This window comes from Phaeodactylum tricornutum, chromosome 2 (genome assembly GCF_000150955.2).
Source record: "Phaeodactylum tricornutum CCAP 1055/1 chromosome 2, whole genome shotgun sequence".
Classification (NCBI taxonomy): Eukaryota; Bacillariophyta; class Bacillariophyceae; order Surirellales; family Neidiaceae; genus Phaeodactylum; species Phaeodactylum tricornutum.
This window is the reverse complement of record NC_011670.1, coordinates 863,703-885,592: the sequence shown is the minus strand read 5'-3', so window position 1 is coordinate 885,592 and position 21,890 is coordinate 863,703. Positions and strand designations below refer to the sequence as shown.

At 47.7% G+C, this 21,890-nt stretch overlaps 10 protein-coding genes across 10 annotated transcripts; 4 read left to right on the top strand and 6 right to left on the bottom strand.

Moving 5' to 3' along the window:
• Window positions 1-13: 13 nt before the first annotated feature.
• On the bottom strand, window positions 14-3,546 carry PHATRDRAFT_43585 (predicted protein; the record flags this gene model as incomplete). Its single annotated transcript, XM_002177673.1, has 2 exons — window positions 14-3,004; window positions 3,148-3,546. 2 exons carry the CDS (start codon window positions 3,544-3,546, stop codon window positions 86-88), a joined length of 3,318 nt encoding a protein of 1,105 aa, XP_002177709.1. The 3' UTR covers window positions 14-85.
• Window positions 3,547-4,055: 509 nt separating this feature from the next.
• On the top strand, window positions 4,056-7,834 carry PHATRDRAFT_18239 (predicted protein; the record flags this gene model as incomplete). The annotated part of the gene is made up of 5 exons (XM_002177990.1): window positions 4,056-4,126; window positions 4,331-5,522; window positions 5,611-5,775; window positions 5,860-6,351; window positions 6,419-7,834. The coding sequence occupies 5 exons, from the start codon at window positions 4,056-4,058 to the stop codon at window positions 7,673-7,675; spliced, it is 3,177 nt and encodes a 1,058-aa protein (XP_002178026.1). The 3' UTR covers window positions 7,676-7,834.
• A 464-nt stretch (window positions 7,835-8,298) lies between these two features.
• PHATRDRAFT_43583 (predicted protein) lies at window positions 8,299-9,929 on the bottom strand. The gene has a single exon (XM_002177672.1). The coding sequence runs from the start codon at window positions 9,746-9,748 to the stop codon at window positions 9,074-9,076; it is 675 nt and encodes a 224-aa protein (XP_002177708.1). The 5' UTR covers window positions 9,749-9,929; the 3' UTR covers window positions 8,299-9,073.
• Window positions 9,930-10,263: 334 nt separating this feature from the next.
• On the top strand, window positions 10,264-10,932 carry PHATRDRAFT_32823 (predicted protein; the record flags this gene model as incomplete). Its single annotated transcript, XM_002177989.1, has 1 exon — window positions 10,264-10,932. The coding sequence occupies one exon, from the start codon at window positions 10,264-10,266 to the stop codon at window positions 10,930-10,932; it is 669 nt and encodes a 222-aa protein (XP_002178025.1).
• A 40-nt stretch (window positions 10,933-10,972) lies between these two features.
• Window positions 10,973-11,787, bottom strand: PHATRDRAFT_32822 (predicted protein; the record flags this gene model as incomplete). Its single annotated transcript, XM_002177671.1, has 2 exons — window positions 10,973-11,077; window positions 11,125-11,787. The coding sequence occupies 2 exons, from the start codon at window positions 11,785-11,787 to the stop codon at window positions 10,973-10,975; spliced, it is 768 nt and encodes a 255-aa protein (XP_002177707.1).
• A 445-nt stretch (window positions 11,788-12,232) lies between these two features.
• Window positions 12,233-13,538, bottom strand: PHATRDRAFT_25360 (short-chain dehydrogenase/reductase acting with NAD or NADP as acceptor). Its single transcript, XM_002177670.1, has 2 exons — window positions 13,365-13,538; window positions 12,233-13,280 (listed from the first exon to the last, which is right to left on the bottom strand). The coding sequence occupies exons 1-2, from the start codon at window positions 13,467-13,469 to the stop codon at window positions 12,402-12,404; spliced, it is 984 nt and encodes a 327-aa protein (XP_002177706.1). The 5' UTR covers window positions 13,470-13,538; the 3' UTR covers window positions 12,233-12,401.
• Window positions 13,539-13,969: 431 nt separating this feature from the next.
• PHATRDRAFT_43581 (predicted protein) lies at window positions 13,970-14,913 on the bottom strand (the record flags this gene model as incomplete). Its single annotated transcript, XM_002177669.1, has 2 exons — window positions 14,306-14,913; window positions 13,970-14,217 (listed from the first exon to the last, which is right to left on the bottom strand). Exons 1-2 carry the CDS (start codon window positions 14,838-14,840, stop codon window positions 13,970-13,972), a joined length of 783 nt encoding a protein of 260 aa, XP_002177705.1. The 5' UTR covers window positions 14,841-14,913.
• A 667-nt stretch (window positions 14,914-15,580) lies between these two features.
• On the top strand, window positions 15,581-15,899 carry HSP40A (chaperone, dnaj-like protein; the record flags this gene model as incomplete). Its single annotated transcript, XM_002177988.1, has 2 exons — window positions 15,581-15,661; window positions 15,783-15,899. Coding segments are annotated over 2 exons (198 nt in total), but the record flags the coding sequence as incomplete, so codon positions are not given.
• A 1,017-nt stretch (window positions 15,900-16,916) lies between these two features.
• On the bottom strand, window positions 16,917-19,022 carry PHATRDRAFT_43579 (predicted protein; the record flags this gene model as incomplete). The annotated part of the gene is made up of 1 exon (XM_002177668.1): window positions 16,917-19,022. The coding sequence occupies one exon, from the start codon at window positions 19,020-19,022 to the stop codon at window positions 16,917-16,919; it is 2,106 nt and encodes a 701-aa protein (XP_002177704.1).
• A 2,147-nt stretch (window positions 19,023-21,169) lies between these two features.
• PHATRDRAFT_6698 (predicted protein) lies at window positions 21,170-21,487 on the top strand (the record flags this gene model as incomplete). The annotated part of the gene is made up of 1 exon (XM_002177987.1): window positions 21,170-21,487. A coding segment is annotated over one exon (318 nt), but the record flags the coding sequence as incomplete, so codon positions are not given.
• Window positions 21,488-21,890: the final 403 nt, after the last annotated feature.

Genomic DNA, 21,890 nt, shown 5'->3' with positions numbered 1-21,890 from the left:
TTCGCTATGAGAGATTGATTCGCTTAATACTCTGAAATAAAACTTGCACTTTTCGCTGAGCCTCGACTCCATCAAGAGTTTTTATTTACATGCTTGATGCAGCGACTTCCGGCACAAATATACGAGTGTGCCTGGATCGAAAAGGTTGACAATGCCTCACGCGTTTCAAAATATCTCCGTTAACGAGAGTGTAATCCTGGTGACCGGATACCAAATCGGATACATCAATATTCTCCACCCCAGGTACGTTAACTGGACAAGTTCCACATACCGGCTTAAGCCCGAGCCTTTTGAATTGAAACATCAGTGAAAGGATCAAATCCTTCTGAGAAAAGCAGTTGATAAGCCTCCCGGCCACAACTTGGCGACATGCCTTCCAAGAAGATAAGCTAAGATGGTTTGGAAGTCCCATTAGTACCACATCTTCAACTATGCTTGCCGGCTCTCGCATGTACCTGAAATAGTCCTTGTTTGATTCGTCTAACTCTAAATCGGCGACTGATTGGTTTTGCAACACTTTTCCGCTCCGAGAGGAATCCTCGTCTTCACAAAAATCTTCCCATTTTTCCTGAAGGCGAGCGAGCTCTTTCAAGCAAGAATAGATTGCTCGTGCGCCAAAGGAGAATCCTACGAGAGTAACAGGACGATGGCCTGCCCGGCTGAGGAGCAAGCTTCTGGCCAACTCTCTCCCCGCTTCATCGGATCGTTCAACTGCTAGCGTCCACGTCCCATCAATCATGTTTGCGGCGTTTACAAGCGCGTACGGCCAAGCAAAGGCCGATATTAGCGTTGACAAAGCAGTATGCTTTAAGATCTGAGCGGTTCCACCGCTTACCAAATCTCGCGCAAGGTCATTGACAGAGTCGCACAACTCAGTCAGCAGTTCACTTTCCCATTGTACCGTATACTGCTCCCCTCCATATATAGATGGATAGTCCCAAACAGTAGCAATGTGCCTTGGCAACTCAACTTTCTCTGTCGACTCATCTGATCGCTTGTCCGGTGGAAGCATTGACAGCGCAGTAGAAAAGCTCTCAAATCCCGACGATGTAACCTCAGCTCTAGACCCAACGTATGTCTCGACACTCTCAGGACTTTGTAAGGAATCTGCAAGAGATCGATGTGCAGGACCGACAGGAATGTGTGAAGTAGATAAATTTTCATCGCGTCGAGGTCCAGCGGCTTGTTTATTCCAGCCCTTCCTAATTCTTTCGAAAGGCGTAGGCTGCGTTTTTATTTCGTCCAGAGATTTGGGCGTGTATCCCAGCTCTACAAACAACTGATCTATGACCTCCTTCTGCTCAAGAGTCAACGAGGCGTGTAATCGAGGACCTTTCTCCAAAGGAAATAAATGGTCTGGATCTTGCCCGTACTTTTGCCTGAGCAAACCCCAAAGATCCTTTTCTTCACCTTTCCAATGGTCCAAAATTTTGGCACAACGTGATATATGCGATGGACTATGGATCGTGTAGAATCTTTCCAACAGCTCTTGTCGATCAGTCAACTCAGGTCGTGATGGGGAGACCCCCCAAGGTCGTTGAAAATCGAATTTGTCCCGGAGCCAACCTGATATGCAGATTGTACTAAACAGCTCAGCGTCTACTGTGTCTATTTGACCCTCTTTCTCCCGACTTGCCTTTCCAGTTTCTTTACGAAATTCGAACTCGGTTAAACCTTGTGTCCGCCGCTGCATTTTGTACGCTGCCAATCCTCCTCCCCCCACTCCAAAGATTGTCGTCACAGCTGCCGTACTTGTTAAGACAGCCGCGGCGGCCGCTGTCACTGCCGTCCCTCCCGCAATCGCCGCAACCCCTGCGGCAATACCTGGAGCGGCGAGTCCTCCCGTTATTGCAAATAAGGTACCGGCTGCCATCGCCGTGCCACCAATCTTAATCCCTCGCATCCACTGTTCCCGGGTCAGGCCTTTTGATGCTGGTGTCTGTTGAGTCTGAGACGAGCGAGCACCAGCACTCCGGGCGCCCCTATGAACTTTATGTGCCTGCTGTTCACGTGACAACACGATTAGTTTTGCTGCAATAAAGTGTTCAAGCGATTCAAACTTGCGGGTGGCCAGTACGACCAAATCGGGATGCGACGTCTTCAAATGACCTCGATGTCGTCGAGTCCTTGGTGAAGAAGAAGGCTTTTTCAATTCATCATCAATGTACACATCAACGGGGTCATGTTGCATGTCATGAACCAGAACCAGGACACCAAGCGTTTTTATGGCATGTCGTACACGAGCGTCATAGCCCGTTTGACGGCTGTGCAGCAATAAATACTGAAGGAGCAGTAACGCAACACATCGCAACCCGGCACCAGGAGTCAGTGATTCCAAGAACGGCCGCAAATACTCGATGTCATCCAATTCAAGATGCACCATTTCTTCGGAATTTGTAAAGCCATTCACATTGGCGCCAGAGATCCCTGAGCGTTGCAATATAGTCTTTTCCTGATTGTCCATAGCAGCCAAATTGCTGCTCGTGTTGCTACTATTGGAGTGCGGCCGCTGACCATGTTGAGCTGAAAGTTGAGATGCATGCGATGCCTCTTTTTTATCACTGTTCGGCACCAGGAGTTTGGCTAGCATAGGTAAAAAAGCCTTGACCTGGCCACTTTCGAGTTGCAAATAGTCTCCTGACGCCAAAAGAAGATCCGACAATATATCGTACCGCCGTTTGCGATGGCGTGATCGAGCCTTTTGAAGCTGATCCCGGGTGCCCCGATCGATTTGCATGGATGATCGAGACGAAATCATCGATCGGTATTGTTGCGCTCTGGCTGGTGTGTCAAAACCGTCGACTGAGCGCGAATATAAGCTGCTGCTGTCTTTTGTATTGTTACGACTTGCTTTGGTCGGACTAAGACTATGCTCGTCCTCGTCGTCTTGCTCACTTCTATCAAGGTATGCCATGCTCAGGACTTTATCGGCTTGAGACAAGTCTTCGTCGTCATCAACCACATCGAAATCGTAAAGAGACGCCAAAACTGCTGCTAAACAACCCTATTTTAGAAACAAAAAAGGAGACAAACTCAAAAAGTATATGAGAAATACACTTGATCCGAGTTTTTGTAAGCCAAAATCTCCCCAAACGATCAGAACCTGCACCTGTAGGGGAGCACAATGGAATGTGGAAAAGTACGCACCACGAAACGCTTGCGATCTTGTTCATCGGGCATGGCGGGTAGCGTTTTAGTTTGTAAGGATTGCAAGGTTGGAGATAGTGGACCCTTTTTCCGTGAATTCGGTGTCATTCCAGAGGTATGGTATCCTCTTCGACCGCCGTCGATGTCGGTGTAAGAGCCCGAGCACGACGAACCGTTCCTTTCCTGCTCATAGTGCTCGTCTTCCAAGACGGACCGAGCAGCGGATTGAATAAGGTCGGACACTAATGAGCTGTTTTCGGAGCACAAGTCCTGACGCAGGGCGCAATTTGGTGTCGGTGGATTCCGTTCGGTCGTCGAGTATTCGGAAGGAGGCAAAGCTTGCGCCTGGTCCCCTTGCTCCTCGTCGTTCTTTGTGTATTCTTTTCTATCCGACTCCATGATGACCTCAGGTTCAATGTAGATTTGCCGCTGTAAGCTGGATGAAACGAGAATGATGCTAGTACAGGGGATAATACTCCTACTGGGACTCAGGACGCGTCGCTTTCAGATGTTGGGATTCACTTTTTGAATCGAACTTGGTCAATTAGGATGCGGCAACGAGCTTGCTTGACTGTGAAAATACTTCTTGGCCTGGTGTACCATTCATCCACTGGAAGGCCGTCTTTTGCAGTTAGTCTTGGAACCGAAGTTAAACCCTGTTAGTAGGGTTACAGAGGCACTCAATGGACTCACGGTCGACGTGTGTCACATCGGCGTCTTCACTGTCTGCTATGCGACGGTATTTTCCTTTCCATTCGCGCGCAGGCGCTTCCCATTCATCGGATTATCATTGCCTTGGTCGCCTCGCCCCTCTACGGTGAACCCTCGCTGGGATCCACGGCATGGGCTCTCCTGCCACCAACGTCTATTTGCATCGCGCCGAGGACGATCCTATTCGGGACAGGACCATGGCGGAACTGGATGTGAAGCGTTTTTTGACGCGGCTCAATAAGCTGCAGTCTCATTTTCTCAAACACAAGTACGTAGAAAAATGAGTCGTTGTTGGACGAAAAATGTGCATGCAGATCTATCCCGAGTGGTTGGAGTTCACATTTTTGTCTAGGCATTCCAAGCTTTCGCTACGAACGCTTCTCTGCCGTTCTGGTTTTCTCATTGTCACTGCATTCCCGTACCTCTTTGCCTTCTCACCACTCTATCTCCTTGCTGCTTGTCGTTCACAAAGTGCAACGGTGTGGAACAAAGCGGACTGCGTCGTCTTGCACCGTGGTCCCCTGGACGATGATCAGCCCTATCTAAAGTCCGTAACGCTGCACCAATGGTTGTTTGGTTACGAACTTCCCGACACAATCTTGTTGCTCACCAAAGATGGAAACGTTTGGTTGTTGGCGACGCAAAAGAAGCTTGATTTCGTCCGTCCCGCCCTCGAAGCGCTACCGGAACTCAAGACCGGCAAGTCTAAACTACAAGATATCCACTTGCTGCTGCGCAACAAACAGGACGGCAATGAGGCGAACTACGCTTCGCTCTGGAAAGAAGCGGGTCTGAATGTGGACGGTGGGGAAAAGAATACGAAGCGCGTGGTCGGCGTCATTCTCAAGGAGCGAGCGGGGAACAGCCAAGCCGGCGGGATTCTCGGTCCTTGGGAGGAAAAACTCACCGCTGGTCAAGAAAACGGCGTCGAGCTGGTCGACGTTTCTGCGGCACTGTCGTTCTTGACTTCAGTCAAAGACGAGAGTGAGCTTGATCTGCTGAAAAAGAGTTCCGTCTTGGCCAACAAGGTCATGAAACACGGTTACGTCAAGCGTATGGAGGAGATTATTGACTCGGAAACCTCCATCACGCACGAAGCCCTTGCCAAGTACGTGGACGAGATCCTGGAAGATCCGACGAAAATCAATCTCAAAGTACCCCCTGAAGATGTACAGGCCTGCTACTTTCCTATTGTCCAGTCAGGCGGCGCCTACGATCTCAAAGTCTCGGCGCAGTCATCCGCTGAAAAGCTCAAACACGATGTTATTCTGGTTTCCATTGGGGCGCGCTACAAATCATACTGTAGCAACATGAGCCGGACCTTCCTTGTCGATCCACCCAAAAAGGTATCCGAAACATATGACGTCTTGCTCGAAGTGCAAGAAGCTTGTTTGGAAGTTATGAAGGTTGGTCGCCAACTCAAGGATGTCTACGAAACTGCCATAGCGTATTTAGAGGGCAAGCCAGGCTCTGAGTATTTGGTCGCCCATTTACCGAAGAACCTGGGCTTTGCGACAGGCTTGGATTTTCGTGACAATGCATTTCTATTGACGCCAAAAAATACGGCGTCGTTCAAAGTCGGTATGGTTTTTTGTTTGTCGATTGGTTTTCAAAATTTGACCCTGTCCGAATCCGATCGGGCTTCCACACCCGACAAGAGTCAAGTAAGTAGGATTGGTTACAACAGTTTCTAGCCCGCGATCAGTTGGCAAACATATCTCATCTGCATCCAAACGCTATCAACAGGTCAAGCAGCTGTCGACGTACGCTCTGGTCGTTTCTGACATGGTCAGCGTGACAACGAATACGGCGGACGTCATGACCAAAATGGGCAAGAACTTGACCGATGTAGCATACAATATCAACGAAGACGCCGACGAGGACGACGAGGATGATGATGACGATGGCGAGGAAAGTGTAGAAGCTCCGGACGCTCCCGACGGTGACGAGGAATATGCTCGCAAAGTGGCAAAACAGAGGGATGCCGCTGGAGTCCGTCAGTCGTCGCGACTTGCCAAGGATGCGGCCGCCATGCAGGATGCGAATGAAGGCGTTGTGGAGCGAGAACGTCGCCAGATCTCGCTCATGACACGGCGTAATGAAGAGCGCCTTCGTGAGCTAGCTCGCGCCAATCGCAAGAAGGGCGACAACGATGAAAATGATGAAGTTGAAGAGTTGGAAAGCTACAAACGAACTCGCGACTATCCTGACAATGTGCAACCCAATCAAGTAAAGGTAGATATGGCAAGCAAATGCGTTGTACTTCCGATTTGCGGAAATCCTGTCCCTTTTCACATAAGCACCATCAAAAATGTTGTTATGCCCGACGCCGACAATGCAACTTTATTGCGCATCAACTTTTACACCGCCGGTATGGCTGTCGGCAAGGACGCTCCAGAAAATATGGTAAAATTGGTGCAAAAGTACGCTCCTTACGCTTCCTTTGTTCGGGAGATGACCTTTCGTAGTTTGGATGGACACAATCTAACTCTGGTACGCCCAATATCGTTCGTTAACCTCTACCAGGAATTGTTCTCCTAACCACTAATTTTGATGACAGGCTTTCCGTCAGATATCAGAGCTTCGCAAGCGTGAGCGGCAGAAGGAGCTATTACAACAAGAGGAAGCCACGCTCGTGAAACAAGAAAAGCTGATTCGAACAAAGAACGAACGCGTTCCTCGACTGGCAGACTTAACTATGCGCCCTGTCTTTGCGGGTCGCAAGACTCAAGGTAACTTGGAGGCACATTCAAATGGTCTCCGTTTCATTTCAACGCGGAGTGAAATTGTTGACATAATGTACAACAACATCAAGTACGCTATCTATCAACCATGTGAAGGCGATATCATGGTTTTGATTCACTTTCATTTGAAGAACCCGATTATGGTTGGTAAAAAGAAGCATCTTGATATCCAATTCTTTACAGAAGTGATTGAAGCTAGCCAAGCTGTGGACAACGCAAGACGAAGCATGTACGATCCTGACGAAATGGATGATGAGCAGCGCGAACGTCAGCTCCGAAAGAAGCTGAATCAGGCCTTCAAAGAGTTCTGCAAGAAAGTGGACATTGTTGCCAAGAAAAATGGACATGAACTTGAATTTGACATTCCATATCGCGACCTCGGCTTTACTGGAAATCCGCACAAGGAAATGGTCAATATTGTACCTACTTTGAACTGCCTCGTGAATCTGACCGAGACTCCTTTTTTTGTGGTGGATCTTGAGCACGTTGACCACGTTCATTTTGAGCGCGTCACGTATATGAGTAAAGCATTTGATATGGTGCTTGTAAACAAGGACTTTTCAAAGCAGCCTTGGCGAATCGATATGATTCCAAACGGAGACAAGGATGCAATTCAGGAATGGTTGACGGACATGGAAATCACATATACTGAAGGTCCAATGAACTTAAATTGGAAACAAATTACAGCAACCGTGAAGGATGACGATCGCTTCTACATGAACACTGAAGAAGACGAAGTCACTGAAAAGGAAGCCGGGTGGGAATTTCTCCGTATGTTTGGACGGGAAGACGAAGAAGACGAGGATCCAGACGAGGACGACTCAGAATTCGGTGATGACCGGGTGGAGAGCGAGGCCTCCGACGAAGAGGAAGAGGTTGATGAGTTTGTGTCTGATGATGACGACGATGAAGAAGATTTCGATGCTGATGAAGATCTGGAAGAGGAAGGGCTGGACTGGGACGAAATGGAGGCAGCTGCGGCAGCAGATGACCGACGGAAACGAAACCGTGACGAAGATTTGGACCCCGAGCCTGCTAGAAAGCAGAATCAAAGCAGCAAGCGTCGGCGCTAAGTCTACGGATTGATGTTTTTGCGGAGCTATCTTTGTACTTCACCACCCGCTATGTCGCTTTTTGCGATGTGTAGTTTCGGTGAGATTGGAGAATTAAAAGCCATTTTCTCTGCATTCAGCTTAATTGTAATCGATCTGAATACGGACATTGTCTACGAGACTTTTTGCCTGCTCAATCTTCATTGCGCCAGCCGCACAAAATAGTATAACCCAGCTGCTCATAGGCCTCGCATCTGTCGATAAACACTCTCCGCTCCCTTACCTTTGTTTATATGAAGCCACGCTTTGAGCAACACGAAGTATTTTCGCCAATCATAGCTTGCAGAATAACCGATGAATACTTTGTTCATTTAGCTCGATAGTCGATAGGATGTTTCTGGCATCCGCTCCCTACACAACAAAAACGCAAAGGCTCTGAAATCTTCCACCACTAACTGTAAATACAATCTCGAACACGCACTCTGTAAAACGCTCGCTCTAATTATCATAGATTTAGGATCCCCAAAACGAATAAGAGACTGCTCTCGAAGTAAATAGTCGTTTTGCTATCTGAGGTGAAGCAAAAAGTGTCCACACTTGAATCACAGTGTTGGCAGATAGTTTATAAACCTTGCGCTCGGAATGAACAAGACACATTTGTTCAAGTTTAAAATTAAACCTATTCTCGGCCGTATTTACCTCATCGGCTTCAGCTAGAGCGCTATGAGGATAATATTTTAGATCTTGTTGCTCCGTGAGTATCCTACGAAACACGAAACACAACGGTTTAGGCAAATCCTTTGTCTACTGACAGTGAAACGCTTGTATGCGACCAAACCAATTCGATCGCGGCTGGTCAATAGACAGTCTTAAAATTGACATGAACGACATCCTTGAAAAAGAGATTTAGTGCGTACCGACTCAAAACCTTTAAAGTCGATTTCATTCCAAATAAACCGTGGGACCAGTCAGAAACGAGTCCCAGCGTCGCTCACAGTGTTACAGGAAACCGAACCGCCATGGCTGAAAGAGATGTGTCATTAAAAATTTGAACAGGCAACTGTTGAGGGCGATGGAATTTTCTGGTGCCAGCTGACAAAGCGAGGAGCCTGCTGAAGGAATGATATGGCTAAATGCTTTCCCACTCTAAAAACTGCCGATCCAGCCACACCAAGCTTTAAGCATCCACCCAGCTCCCATTTAAATATAGAAATGGCCGAAATGTTGGACTTCGCATGTTTTCCGAGATTTTTTCTGCTTGTGCTCTTATGCCACTTCGAAAGGGATTGATTTTAATCAACTGCTTCCAATTAAAGTCGTGGTGTTCTTCTTTCTCTTGCATGAGGTGAATAAGCTACTTACACCTTTGTCATGCCAGTAGACCATTTTGGGACAAGCGACAATGATCTATAGATTGAGTCAAAGGCTTTTGCGTGTATATATAGATAGAGGGGTGACCGCTCCACCTTCTTCTTTGACATCCATTCGTTGCTGGGGTACAAGACTATTGAGACCCCACGTGTTACACAGTATCCGAAATGACTCCGGCAATAGCCGCAATAATTCTCTCAGGCTGTCCTCTAGTTCTGCCAGAGCTTCTGGAAGCAAATACATTATGATGATTGTTGGTAGAGGTAGAGCACCAATATCGTCCGACTGTTCTGTTGGCGCTGTAGCTTTGGCAGCTAGGCGAACAAGGTTCCGGAGGACGATTCGTAAATCCTGCTCAATAATGAAAGGCAAGCGTTCTTGATCTACATAATTGAGTCGCGCAATGAGTTCCCGACCTCTAGATACCAAATCTGCCTCCACCTCCACGCCCACACTTTGGCATTTCTTTCGAGCAAACGCTTCTAAGCATACGCGAGCGTCTCCGCAGCCCAGATCATATACGACGTCCTTCGACGACACTTGAGCAAAATCCAGCATACGATGAATCGTTGGAACGGCTGTTCCACAAGGGGGCGCCAATGAATCTCCTTCCATCCAAAATCCAGCCTGTAGTGGGTTGTCCTCGTCGTCGGCCTCCAGAGAGAATCGAGCCATTGCACGATGCGGACCATCGTAGTCATTGTACCCGTACATGTTGCTCATCTTGGCCGGAACACCCTGCACAGCGGGAATTTTAGTTGTTGCCAGATGCCGGCTCGAGACCGAAAGTCAATCCGGGCCTGTCGGTAGAGATTTTAGAAGATAAGAGGCAGCTTACAGAGGATGTCACCATGGGTTGGTCCTCACTGTCAGTTCTTCGATCCCATCGCTCCAAAGGATGTTTACATGTGTTTTGGTTTGAAACCTGACTGTGATAGCTGTGAATTCTTATTCATTTCTTCGAATGAAGGAATACAGCGACATTCCGGACTCCAGACGCCCAATCAACGTTACCCTGTTCACAATCGTGCAACGGTGCACAAAAAGAAAAACCATTTACGATTACTGCGAGTTACATTACACAGACAGGGGCACGTTGAGTCCAAGCGCGGCCGATGAACAAGGCTATTCCATTTTATCCGGCTTTCTTTCCCCCCTGTTGTCCGTCAAGCTTCATCAGCCAAAATTGCAATTTACGAACGAGAGGGAAGGTTTCATTGTTCCGGAACTCCTCTCATATGTCATCATCGAGGCCTTTCCCCTGCGATGAAGTCATTGCGCGCAAGAAAGAATTACGGAAAGAAATTCGGTCGAAATTGAAAGCTCTTTCTAAGGAGGAAATTCGCGCTCAAAGTGTTAGAGTGTGGGACCGCCTCTTTGAGCTCCCTCAGTATCGGCAAGCTAGATCCATAGGACTCTTTCTGTCAATGCCAACAGGCGAGATATCTACCGAATTAGCGTTAAAGAATGCATCAGAAAACGAGAAGCAGGTCTACGTTCCACAGGTTGGCAAGAACTTTGAGCAAGCGGACATGGAACTGATAAAAGTTGTCAAGGATGATGGAATCAAACAAGGCGAATTGTTTTATCACTCGTGGCCCCTCAATAAGTGGGGTATTCCTGAACCTCCTCCGCATATTCCGCTGATACCGGCGGCACCAGGCGATATTGATGTGATTGTGGTTCCTGGTTTAGCTTTCGACGAGAAGGGGAACAGACTCGGTCAAGGGAAAGGGTACTATGATCGCTTCATTGCGCGTATGACATTAGGGGAAGGAGTAAGTGCCCCCTTTTTGGTGGCCGTGGGCCTTGAATGTCAGCTCACAGATCGGGTACCGGTGGAAGAGTACGACCAACTGATGGATCTTGTCCTTTTGCCTAGTCAAACGATCGTCATTGAAAAGTAACGAAATTACAACAATCTAGGCTTTTTATATATCCAGCTCGTCACCTTCGCTTGCTCTCATCTGAATCGCCGTTCTCCAAAGAAGCGCATCGAATGGCAACACAAGCGCGGCTTGTGATGATGATGATTGACCAAACTCGGCACTGCTGGTTATCGGTAATAGGACACCCGAGTCGGTCGTTGTCGTCATTACGCTCGTGTATCGCGATTGCGCCAAAATAGAATCCACTTGCACCAACGCATTTTTCGTTGGACAACAAATGGCAACGCCGCCGTTCAAAGACGTCTGATCAAAACCGGTGTTCAAACTGGGTATCAAGAGGCCTGACGCAGATGCTGTAGAAGAACTGGCTCGCCCGGCCAAGAATTCGACCAGGCTCGAAATTTGCTGCTGGATCCATGCAGTTGAATCACGAAGGTCATCTTCTTCGGAATGAATCATTAGCCATCCTCCCAGAGCATATGTGTCCAGGGCTGCTAGAGGGTCGATGGTCGTTCGGGGCGAGCATGCGAGCATTCTACCAATAGACACAGATTGTTCTGTGTCCCGACACATTTCCATGAGATCGTGGGTTTGTGATACATAAAGAAAATCAATTAAAGAGTATTCGGGAAGAGCAACAACCTTTGCAAATACTTCTTCGGATAGTAGCACTCTGCTTACAACGTTGAGAATGGGCTGATCGCATTTTCCTCTATTTTCTTTATCAATATCTTCTTCACAGTCGAACAAAACCTGTTGGAGAAAGCCCAACGCTTGCTTTGGAAAGATGGCTGTCCCTCTCAAATCCAGCCATAGTTCATTTTCGAACGACCTTGATACAACTACACCGTCAGCGTCTTCGGACTTGGCCATAGAACTTAACATGCAATCTAATCGAGAGAAATTTCGAAGGACCTTCCTTCCGAAAAACGTTACTCTGGATGAAGAGAACGCCTGTACCCGGTTATGGAAGGTGGGCATAGATGCTACACTGAGAAGCAGAAAGAAGCGCCGTCTTGTCGGTATTCTTAGCACAATGCTAAAAAACATGAGCATAGGGTATTGCAATCGTCGATTTGTTTGTCGTGCACCTATGGAAGGACGAAAGGACAAGACAGACAACCTCCCGTTGTACAATGCTTGGGTGCGACGAACTGTATAGATGGAAGAAGCCACTCAAAAAATTGATTGGTGACATCCTGGCACGGCCCTCGGGTACGACCTAGGGTTGATCAGATTCTCACATGTCAGCCAGAAATTTAGATCGTTTTTACCTTTTACTCACACTGTCGACGATCGCGAAAACAGAAATCATCCTAGGTTGTAAGATGCAATGCTTATTTGTATTATTGAAAGCTTTTGGTTCAAATCGGTTGCCTGTTTGGTCGTGACTGTAAATGATCCTCATTTATTCGTTTATTTGGTAAAAAGATTTCCTTAGCGAACTACCCCTCTGGCAAACAGTCTCATCGATTGGAACTGTCGTTTTATTTTGTCTTGTTCATGGCGTCTTCAGCTATCTTTGCATCTTTCTTCAGCCCTTTCTTGCGAATTGCCAAGTGCATGGCCATGATACCTTTCGCGATGACCACTTCCGGAAGCTGGAACATGACCCAGGCCTGAAGGCCATGCAACCAAAAAGGTTGAACCAGGGCATCCGCGTATCCAATCCATCGCACGCCCATGGCGGCAAACTCGGATGGCGTTGGGACCGTCAAGCTCTTTCGCATCTTTGCGAGCTTCGTCGCAACGTAAAAGGGAACTTGGCACTGGCAAGTGACTCCTTTGGCACTATATTCTGCGTTGAGAGCACGGGAGAACTTCTCGATAAAACTCTTAGCTCCTGAATATTCCGCAAGCAACGGGAGAGTGTAGAGTGCTGATCCCGATGAAATATTGATGATAGCACCCTTCTTGCGGTCCAACATGCCAGGCAACACAATTCGCGTCATCCAAACAGTAGAATCAATATTCATCATCAATAGGGCTCTAACTTCGTCATCAGTGAGCTCGTGGAAGAATTGAGGGTAGCGGTAACTAACACCAACGTTGTTGATAAGAATCCCGATTTCGAGACCTTCGAGACTCTTCTGGACCTTGTCTTGTGCGGCCTTGTCAAAATTAGAATAATCACAGACAACATGTTGCACTTCGATTCCATTGTATTTTCCCTGTATTTCGGATTTCACGTCCATTAACTTGGCTTCTGTACGACTGACTAAAACGATATTCATTCCTTTCTTCGCCAAAGCCATCGCGTAAGCCTTTCCGATTCCATCCGTTGCACCAGTAATCACGGCCCATTTTCCCAGCTTTTTTAAATCTTTGCCTGGACGAATGAAAGATTTGTATACAAACGATAGCGTCTGTGATAAAGCACACATGAGCACATATCGCCGTTGTGGGCAGTTCATTCATTGGAAAAGCTATTGTCATATCATTTCTCGTACCTGAGCTCCCAGAGAAATTGCAACCAAAGATCCGAGCGCGGCTAGACCACCTATGACCGGTCCAGCCTCGTAAACTCCGGTGATCCATACGTTTAGACTTTCCATGGTTCTTCCGCTGCGAATACAACACACAGAGTCTCTAACGTTGATGCTCGTTCGAGTTCATCCAATGACTTTATCCATCGACTGGTCACATCGCCTCGCTGTGACAATGGGGAAAAGATAGGACAGTATCGAAGTCTGACGGTGACGTACAGTTCCCATTCCCTTCCCCTGGAGAGGCGCCGGCCAGACTGAATTTGAAGCACAGCTAACCTGTAAGATCGCCATCAACGTGATGGCGACAGTGGCATTAACACAAGGTAGAATAGTTTCCGTTCCGCTCATCGAAAGCCCGTTCGATCTCTTTCTCTTTCGTGTTCTGTTAAGAAAAAGCTACTAGCTATCTCCATAATCTCTTGCGAGCCGTGTCTCGACGTCTGTTCATACTTTTATTACATCATTGAACCTACCAGTATTTGATCTGGCCGCCTAGCACTATAAAGTTACGACCTCCATTCAGACTCCATAGTAGACGATATAGAAAATGCATTGTGAGCTTACAGTCAAAAAGGCTTGAAGTTTCTCTTCTTTTTTTTCTTAGGACGCTCGTCTTCCTCATCGTCGTCGTCATCTTCGTCATCCCGACGGAGAATGCCCTTGTCGTTGGGATTTAGTTGGCTCATATAATCCCAAGTAGACTTATTACCAACAACACCGGCTTGGCGGCGGGCCGCCTGCCGATCAATCAGACTCCTTTCTAAAGCCAAGCGGTACTCTTCCGAGCTCATTTCCTCCATCCCCTCAATAATATCTATTCACGCAAGAAAACGACAGCATAGCAAAGAGAAAAACACTGAGCAAACCGACGGCGGCCCATTATCAACAGCAGAAAGACTTACATGTGTTAACCGTGCCTTTTGGTTGCCCCATTCCACCCTTTCCGTCATAGGCCTCGCCTTCTTCATCCAACAATGAGTTCGAGGATCCCACCGAGGTCGCGGTCGCGGACGGCGCCGCGGATTTCAGATCGCCACTGGGATCGGCACTTTTCGGTTTGATTGGTCTCTGGTCGCCATTCGCGCGCATTTCGGCAATGACCCGACTCAGTTCACCGTCCAACTCTTCCACTTCGAGCAAACTCAAGGCGCCAGGGCCTTCCTGCACTCGGCGTTCCAACTTCAGCAAGGCGGATTGCATGTCAGCCAACAACTTGTCCTCAAAATTTTTGGGATACTCGTCATCGACGGAATCAGGCACACCGGCGGCTTTCCGAGCCCGGGCAAGAATTTCGTCGGACGCACTACCAAAGACCCGCGTTGCCAGGCCAATGAATCGTTGCGCAGTTATCTTGGGATGATGCGGCCCTACCGTGAAAGCGTCACATACCAGCAAAACCCAAGCCACGAAAGCTATGCATGTGTGTATACGAGACATGGCTATGCTTGCAGTTTAGTCTGCGTAAGAGCCAAGCAAGAACAAGATACGAGAACAATCTTTTCGAACAGTGTTGACACTTTGTTGCGACTTTGAGGTGCTCCGACAGTGAAGCGAGCGACCCCGAACGCAAAACGGAACCGCATCAAATTGGAAACGACATGCGATGCCAGGATTTGGTTGACGGGCGGACCGATAAGTGGACTGTCTGGATGACTCAATAGATTCATTTACTATTAATTATTTTCTGCTATTTATATATAGCTCTCAGATGTGGTCAAATTTCTGTTTACATCCGGGGGAATAAGGAATGTCAATCGTGCACTTTTTCTCTTGCTGCAGTGAAGTTACTTGACGATGTGTGGAACATACCTTGACAGTCAAAGTAACCCATGCGAAGAGCCCAGAAAACTACCGTACTCTTCACGAGTTTTGCCTTCGCACAAGGTAGCATGAAAATTGCGAGATGCGAAAAAACAAAATAGTGTGGTATCTACTTTACGTAGACTGACGCCAACCCATTCGCATAGAGACACGAAGCCAACGAGAAAAGTCTCGTTCTGGCTGTGAATACACAACTACAAAAACGAAGAACACTATTGGTCGATACCTCGCAAACAGATCTCAGACGCGTACAGTAGCGACTGTTTTGTATTTCCTTATATAAAGGGATTGATCACAGTCAAGATCATCATTGTACACGGATTCGCGGCAGCATGGCACCCAATTTATCGTCAGACGATTATTACCAAGTTCTAGGTTGTCCAAGAAATGCGGATGAAAGTGCTTTAAAAAAGGCCTACCGAAAATTGGCCGTCAAGGTAAGATTGACGCTTTGGTTTCCGTCCGTTCTTTATTCATACACGAGCACTTGCGCTCCCGAGATGCACACTTCATAGGTGGTGCCTCACCGTCGTTGTCTCGTTTGTTATGCGTGCATAGTGGCATCCGGATAAGAACCCCGGCAATGAGCAAGCGACCAAAAACTTCCAGAAGATCAGCGAGGCATACGCGACCCTGTCCGATGCTAAAAAACGTCAACTGTACGATCAGTACGGAAAGGCAGGTGTGGAACAGGCGGACCAAATGGGAGAAAACGGTGGTCCCTCTCCTTTCGGAGGCGGAGGTGGGGGAGTTCATTTTCGTCCTGCTGGTGGCGGACACGGTCATCAGCACGGTGGCATGAGTCCGGAAGATGCCAACGCCTTCTTTTCACACTTTTTCGGGCACGACGACCCCTTTGGAGGATTAGGGGGTGGTGGAATGAGAGGAGGTCCTGGAATGCGGGGTGGTACGGGAATACAATTTTCAATGGGAGGTCCTCGCGGAGCCCGAGGTAGCGGTGGGATGGACCCAATGCAGATGATGTTCGGCGGCGGTATGCCTGGCGCTAGCTTTGGTGGCGGTATGCCACCTGGTAATATTGGCGGCATGCCGGGAAGTTTTCGACAGTCGGCGGGACCAAAGCGATACGATGCAATTCCCAACGGAACCGTAGTTTCGCTGAAAAATTTGGTCGCCAAACCAGAGCGTAACGGCGACCGCGGAGAAATTCAGGGCTATGACCCGTCCACGGGACGATACGTTGTGGCCGTCGAGGATTCGGACGAAGCCCTCCGCGTGAAACCCAATAATCTACTGCAACATATCCATGTCAAAGTTCACGGAATTCAGGCTCAACCAGAATTGAATGGGCTGCAAGGTACTATCATTGCATGGAACGATCACAAGGAGCGATACAGCGTCTACGTTATGGACAAATCCAAAGTGGTAAATCTCAAGCCAACAAACATCATCCTAGAGAATGGAACTGTAGGGATGATTGTTGGTCTCGCGTCGAAACCAGAATTGAACGGCAAGTACGGGACAGTCAAATCATGGAATCGAGACTCACATCGCTATGATATGCAGCTCTCGGCAGACTCTATTATTCGCGTCAAGGTCGAAAATATCCGTGTTTAAAAATGCGACCGAAGAAATTTAGGTGTTCCTCTGACAATTCTCCGATGATAGCACTCTCCAGATTTAAGGTGGACACACGTTAATAGAAATTGTTAGACCAAGATGTATTGACTTTTATGAGGGACGTCCCGGTAGGGCACCGACGGAACATTCATCCCATGACTTGCAATATTTCCATACCGGGCGCGTTTTTCGCCCACTATTCGGATTGCCGAACGAATAGCCTGTCTGTAATGTTGTGCTTTCGTTGGCACACTTGATGTCAAGAGATGAAACTTCCTCGGGTAGCTGACTTAATTCCGATGTAACAGCCGTCCCTCTCAAATCAGTTGTTTCTTCACGATTACGGTGTGGTTGTGGGTCGGATTGACCGCAGAAAAAATTATTGTCCACCAATTCGCAGTTCATTTGTTTTTCATTCACAACAGCACCGTGTGCAATGTTACAATCAGCTCCTCCTTCCTTTGTAAGCGGCGGGTTGCATTTGATTGCCTTGTTTCTCATGTCATCGTCTTCGCATGTCGTCGATACTTGCCCAGCCAACATCGCTTCGATCTCATCCAGTGACGCATTGTTTTCCAGTGTCTCAGTTTCTAGAAGCTGTAAGGGGTCAATTGCAGTAAACTCTTTTTCAGGTAGGGTAAAAGCCTGACTCTCTGGATAGCCGTGGCGAGCGACTCGCGTATCTCCGAGAATGTGCCGGAACGTTTCAACGACCGAGGCAATGCAATCGAAATGAGCGAATCCTTTTAGTTTAGCTATTTCGAGCCGATCGCACAAAGAATTTAGCGGATAGCCAACATCTTCAAGGATAGAAAGCGGCATCAAGTCAGTCTCTTCGAATGCGGTGTCTGTACGAACGAGTTCGGGATCGACAAAGTCAAAGAATTGGCGAGTCAACAAATGCTGAATCCACGACTTAGCAAAGAAAAATGAGCGTGCCAATGATGGTTCTACCGGTCGAATAACAACCCGTTGCTCAGATACAAAGAGAAACTCAAACAAATGGATAAAAAGTGCTCGATGAAATCCAGGCCATTCCTTGACAGCCGCCGAAATCAGGGGAATATAATGTTTTCGTATTTGCTGTACTCCAAAGCTATTCACCGAAAAGACGCCGGAAGCCTGCGGAACTAGGACTCCTGAAGTTCCGCCGAATCCCCATACGAGAAAGGAAAGCAATGACCGAAAAGCCTCCGACACTGGGATTTTAGCTTGAACAAATGCCAAAGCTGACTTCGTCAGGGCGTCGACAGAAACATTCTTTCTTTTCTTCTTTTTTATTTTTTCCTTTTTTTCGAGCTTAACGGGTTTGATCTTTTTCGGTTCCATAAGTAGGGCAAAGCTATTTGTCGTTGTTCCGAGCCTTCGACCGCCCACCATAGCTTCTTCTTCCTCGCGACTGCCATTATCGTCTACCGACTTATCAGAGTCTTGCTGTGAAGTAGCATTGTCTTCTTCGGAAATGAATTCTGCTTGCCGCGGCAGCGTTCTTCTTGCATATTCTTCCAGCAAGGTGTATGCTTCCTCATTGTAGTTCACGGGAATATTTGCGATTGGTTTCCAGTAGACAGCTTGAAAGTACTGCAGCAACGTTTTGGCCGCCATGCGGAGTACAGCCAAGGTCGGCATTTGATTGTGGGTTGCCTCGTGACGAACATCTACTAGCCAGGATGGAAGACCCAATTGGCGACAGAGTAAAGCAATGCTGGTGGCTACCGATCGTTGTTGTTGCAGTGGGTCCGCCAGACCGTTGATCGATCTGATCACGGCACATGCGTAGGCGTGTCGTAGTTCCATGGCGCTACAACCAGTTGCTGTCGTGGCCTCGCGCAACAGTATTTCAGCCAGGGCCGCCGATGATTCGACAATGTGTGGCAGTTGTGTCTGTCGCGTTCTCCATACCGCGACACGCTCAATGGCTTCTGACAACGCCATTGATTCGGCTTGACCCAATTCGTGCCCTTGCTTCGTAGTGAGCAAATTATCAGCATTCTCGACGAAAAGCTCCGATGCTGCACACAGTGATTTACCCACAGCGTTCAGTTCCCAGTGGTCGACCCATGCCGTCGGCTTGGTCTGATTCTTCCGTTGCCGATTACGTTGCTGCGTTGGATTGTCTGCGAGTCGTCCTTTGGTGCTACAGCCATTATTGCTTCTCAGAGATATGGAACGGGGGCGCTTTTTGGAGCTTTTTGGATCAAGTGATGTAGAAATCATAGTGGTGATACCCTTCTTGTATCTTATGTTGTCTTCAGGCAGTATGGCACTGGATTTGTCGTCCTTATCTTGACTTCGTTGGGTGCATCGGCGTTTCACCAAATCAATGGATGTTGGTTGCCCTTCTGCCGCTTCTGTCAACAGGAAACCAATACAATCTCAGCGACATCGGGACTTGTGATTAGATTGGTTGATGAATAGTCGTATAAGACAATATTTCAACAGCACCATCTTTTTACGGGAGGTACCAACGTCTCCGTACTTCTCAAAGTGAATGATCGACGAGCAGACGAAGCCTAGCACTTCGGGTGATAAATTATGCGGACCCGGCCATGAACTAAAAGCCGACACCAATCACTTTCACATATTGCTTGCACAAAGTGGAGCACATTTGTCCTTGTTCGACTTCTATGAACAGTAATACAAAACTTTGCCAATAAACCAATACCTTCTTTTGTAAGATGGAGTATGCCGAAATTCAAAATCAAGTTCGAAAACTCTGGCAAAAAGTCTGTGCCGACGAAGAGAAAGCCGAAGACGAGCGATTACAGAAAGCTCTCAAAGAGTATCGCGATCCTGTATTAAGAAAGGCTCCACGCCGCGTCAAGATTTTCAACACACTCTTACCTTCCACCAGCCACCCTGCGTTAACTGAAAATACAAGGAACAAATCAAAAGTCGTGCGCTACAAAGTGCGTGAGCAATTTCAAGGCAAAGACTCCAACCAGATTACTGTCCATGCAATACAGCTTCCAGTGTCGGAGCCCGCCATACCCATTCATCAGAGTTGTGTTGTTATTGACAACGTGTATGCCGTTCCGGATAATAATGTTCTGACCTACGTTCCAGCCTCACTTGCTGACGATTTCGTCACCGATGGAGACCCAAACGCGATGGACATCGCTCCACAAAACCCCAGCGACGACATTTTTTCTATGTACGACACCAGTCATCGTGAGCGGCAAATACAATACGGTCCGGGGTTCGAACAGACACGAATAAATGCCTCGCTGGATCGGGTACTGCAGCTCTGCCTTGTGAACAATTCTCTCCGAAATGAGATTCTAAAGGGACCCGCCGAGATAGATACCGATCTAGTCCAATGCATCGCCGAAGTTACAAAGACAGATTCCGAGCGTGTCCTAGAGCGGTACCAACATTGTTCGTTGCATTTGGTGCCAACTATTTCTGTTGGTATTGTTTCCCAGTTGCCAGCACCCACTGGCGAGACTGAGGTCGCCGCTGATCCGCAACTCGCAATTTATCTGAAGGCGATGAGCTCCTATCGGCTTCTGTACTGCAGACGCTGCTTCACTTTCGACTGGTAAGTATCTTTGCTCGGCAAAATGCGCCGCTGCTGCAATTTGATCCATCCACTTATATTACGAACTTTCGCGCTTGTTATCAGTAACAAGCATGGCTTGCAAGAAAAGCCTAGCCCGACATTCCAGTACGAATTTGCGAAAGCCTTGGAGATAGATGGAACTAAAACCACCAGCAAGATCTCATCATTATCCCAGCCCTCCGAGGGAGGCAAAGGAAAAAGCCGACCCACTACGTTGTTTCAACTTACTGAATCGCAAAAGATCCTTTGCCGTCGATTGTACCTGATTTGGGACGGTGATTTGACCAAAATAGCCGCCACTATACGTGTGTCTTTGAACGAGGTGTCTCATTTTGCACAACAAGAACAGCTTCAAGTCCCGTCTCGCGACTTGCCTATCCCACAAAGAAAAAAAGTAGGGGGTCCTGCCAATTATTACTCCGCTCGCAACTACAACCAGATTTGGTACAGCCAGATCGAAAAGGCCGAAATTCATCCGGCGTTTGAACCCTGCGTGCACGAAGAACCCTGCTGGGACGGAATTTGTCGCTGCGTTGATAATCACTTTTTCTGCACAAAGGCCTGCGCCTGGAGTTGGAAGAGCCCCAATTTTTTTCGTGGCTGCGGTTGCAAAGGCAATTGCAGCTCGTCCTCGTGTACCTGCTTTGCCACTAAGCGGGAATGTGATCCGGACCTTTGTAGCTGTCAAACTTGTTGCGATCCTCCAAATAAAAGAATTTCGAACCAGCAATGCCACAACGATAACTTGACCATGCGTCGACACACACATCTTATGCTGGCCCCTTCCAGCATCAAGAACGCTGGGTGGGGATGTTTTTCAAAATACAGTCTCAGGAAAGGCGAATACATTCACGAGTATGTTGGTGAGCTGATAAGCCAGGAAGAAGCCGATCGTCGAGGGCAGCTGTATGATCAACAGAACCAATCAAGCTTGTTCAATCTCAATTCGGAGACAGTTATCGATGCCAATCGGAAGGGAAACATAACTCGCTTTCTAAATCATTCCAGCAACCCGAATTGCGAGGCAAGAACCATGTTTGTGAATGGCGATTATCGGATCGGATTTTTTGCTACGAAAGACATTGATGCCGAAAATGAGTTGTTTTTCGATTACCAGTACAATAAGGTCATGGACAATCGCTTCATAATTAAGACAGCGAATGAAGCGCCTTGGATGAAAGCTGGGAATGAAAAAGCAACGGCCAGCACGAAAAAGAGATAAAAAGATCGCTCTGACAGTGAATGAGAAATGAAGTGGCAAATTGTGCAACTAGCAATCTACTTTTACTAAAGGCTTTCAAAGTCGTAGTCCTGAGCAGCGGCAATTTGAGATCTGGTTTTCCTTGTCTGATCATGGGAAGCGTTACTGTCGTCGTCCATTTCTTCGTCGCTATCATCGCTTCCGGCCAAAAACGCGACATCATTTGCCGCGTGGTTCTCTCCCTCGAGACCTTTTTCCAACTGTACAAAATCCATTGCGTCACTGTCCTTTAAACTGTCCATAACTTGGGCATCGAACTTGG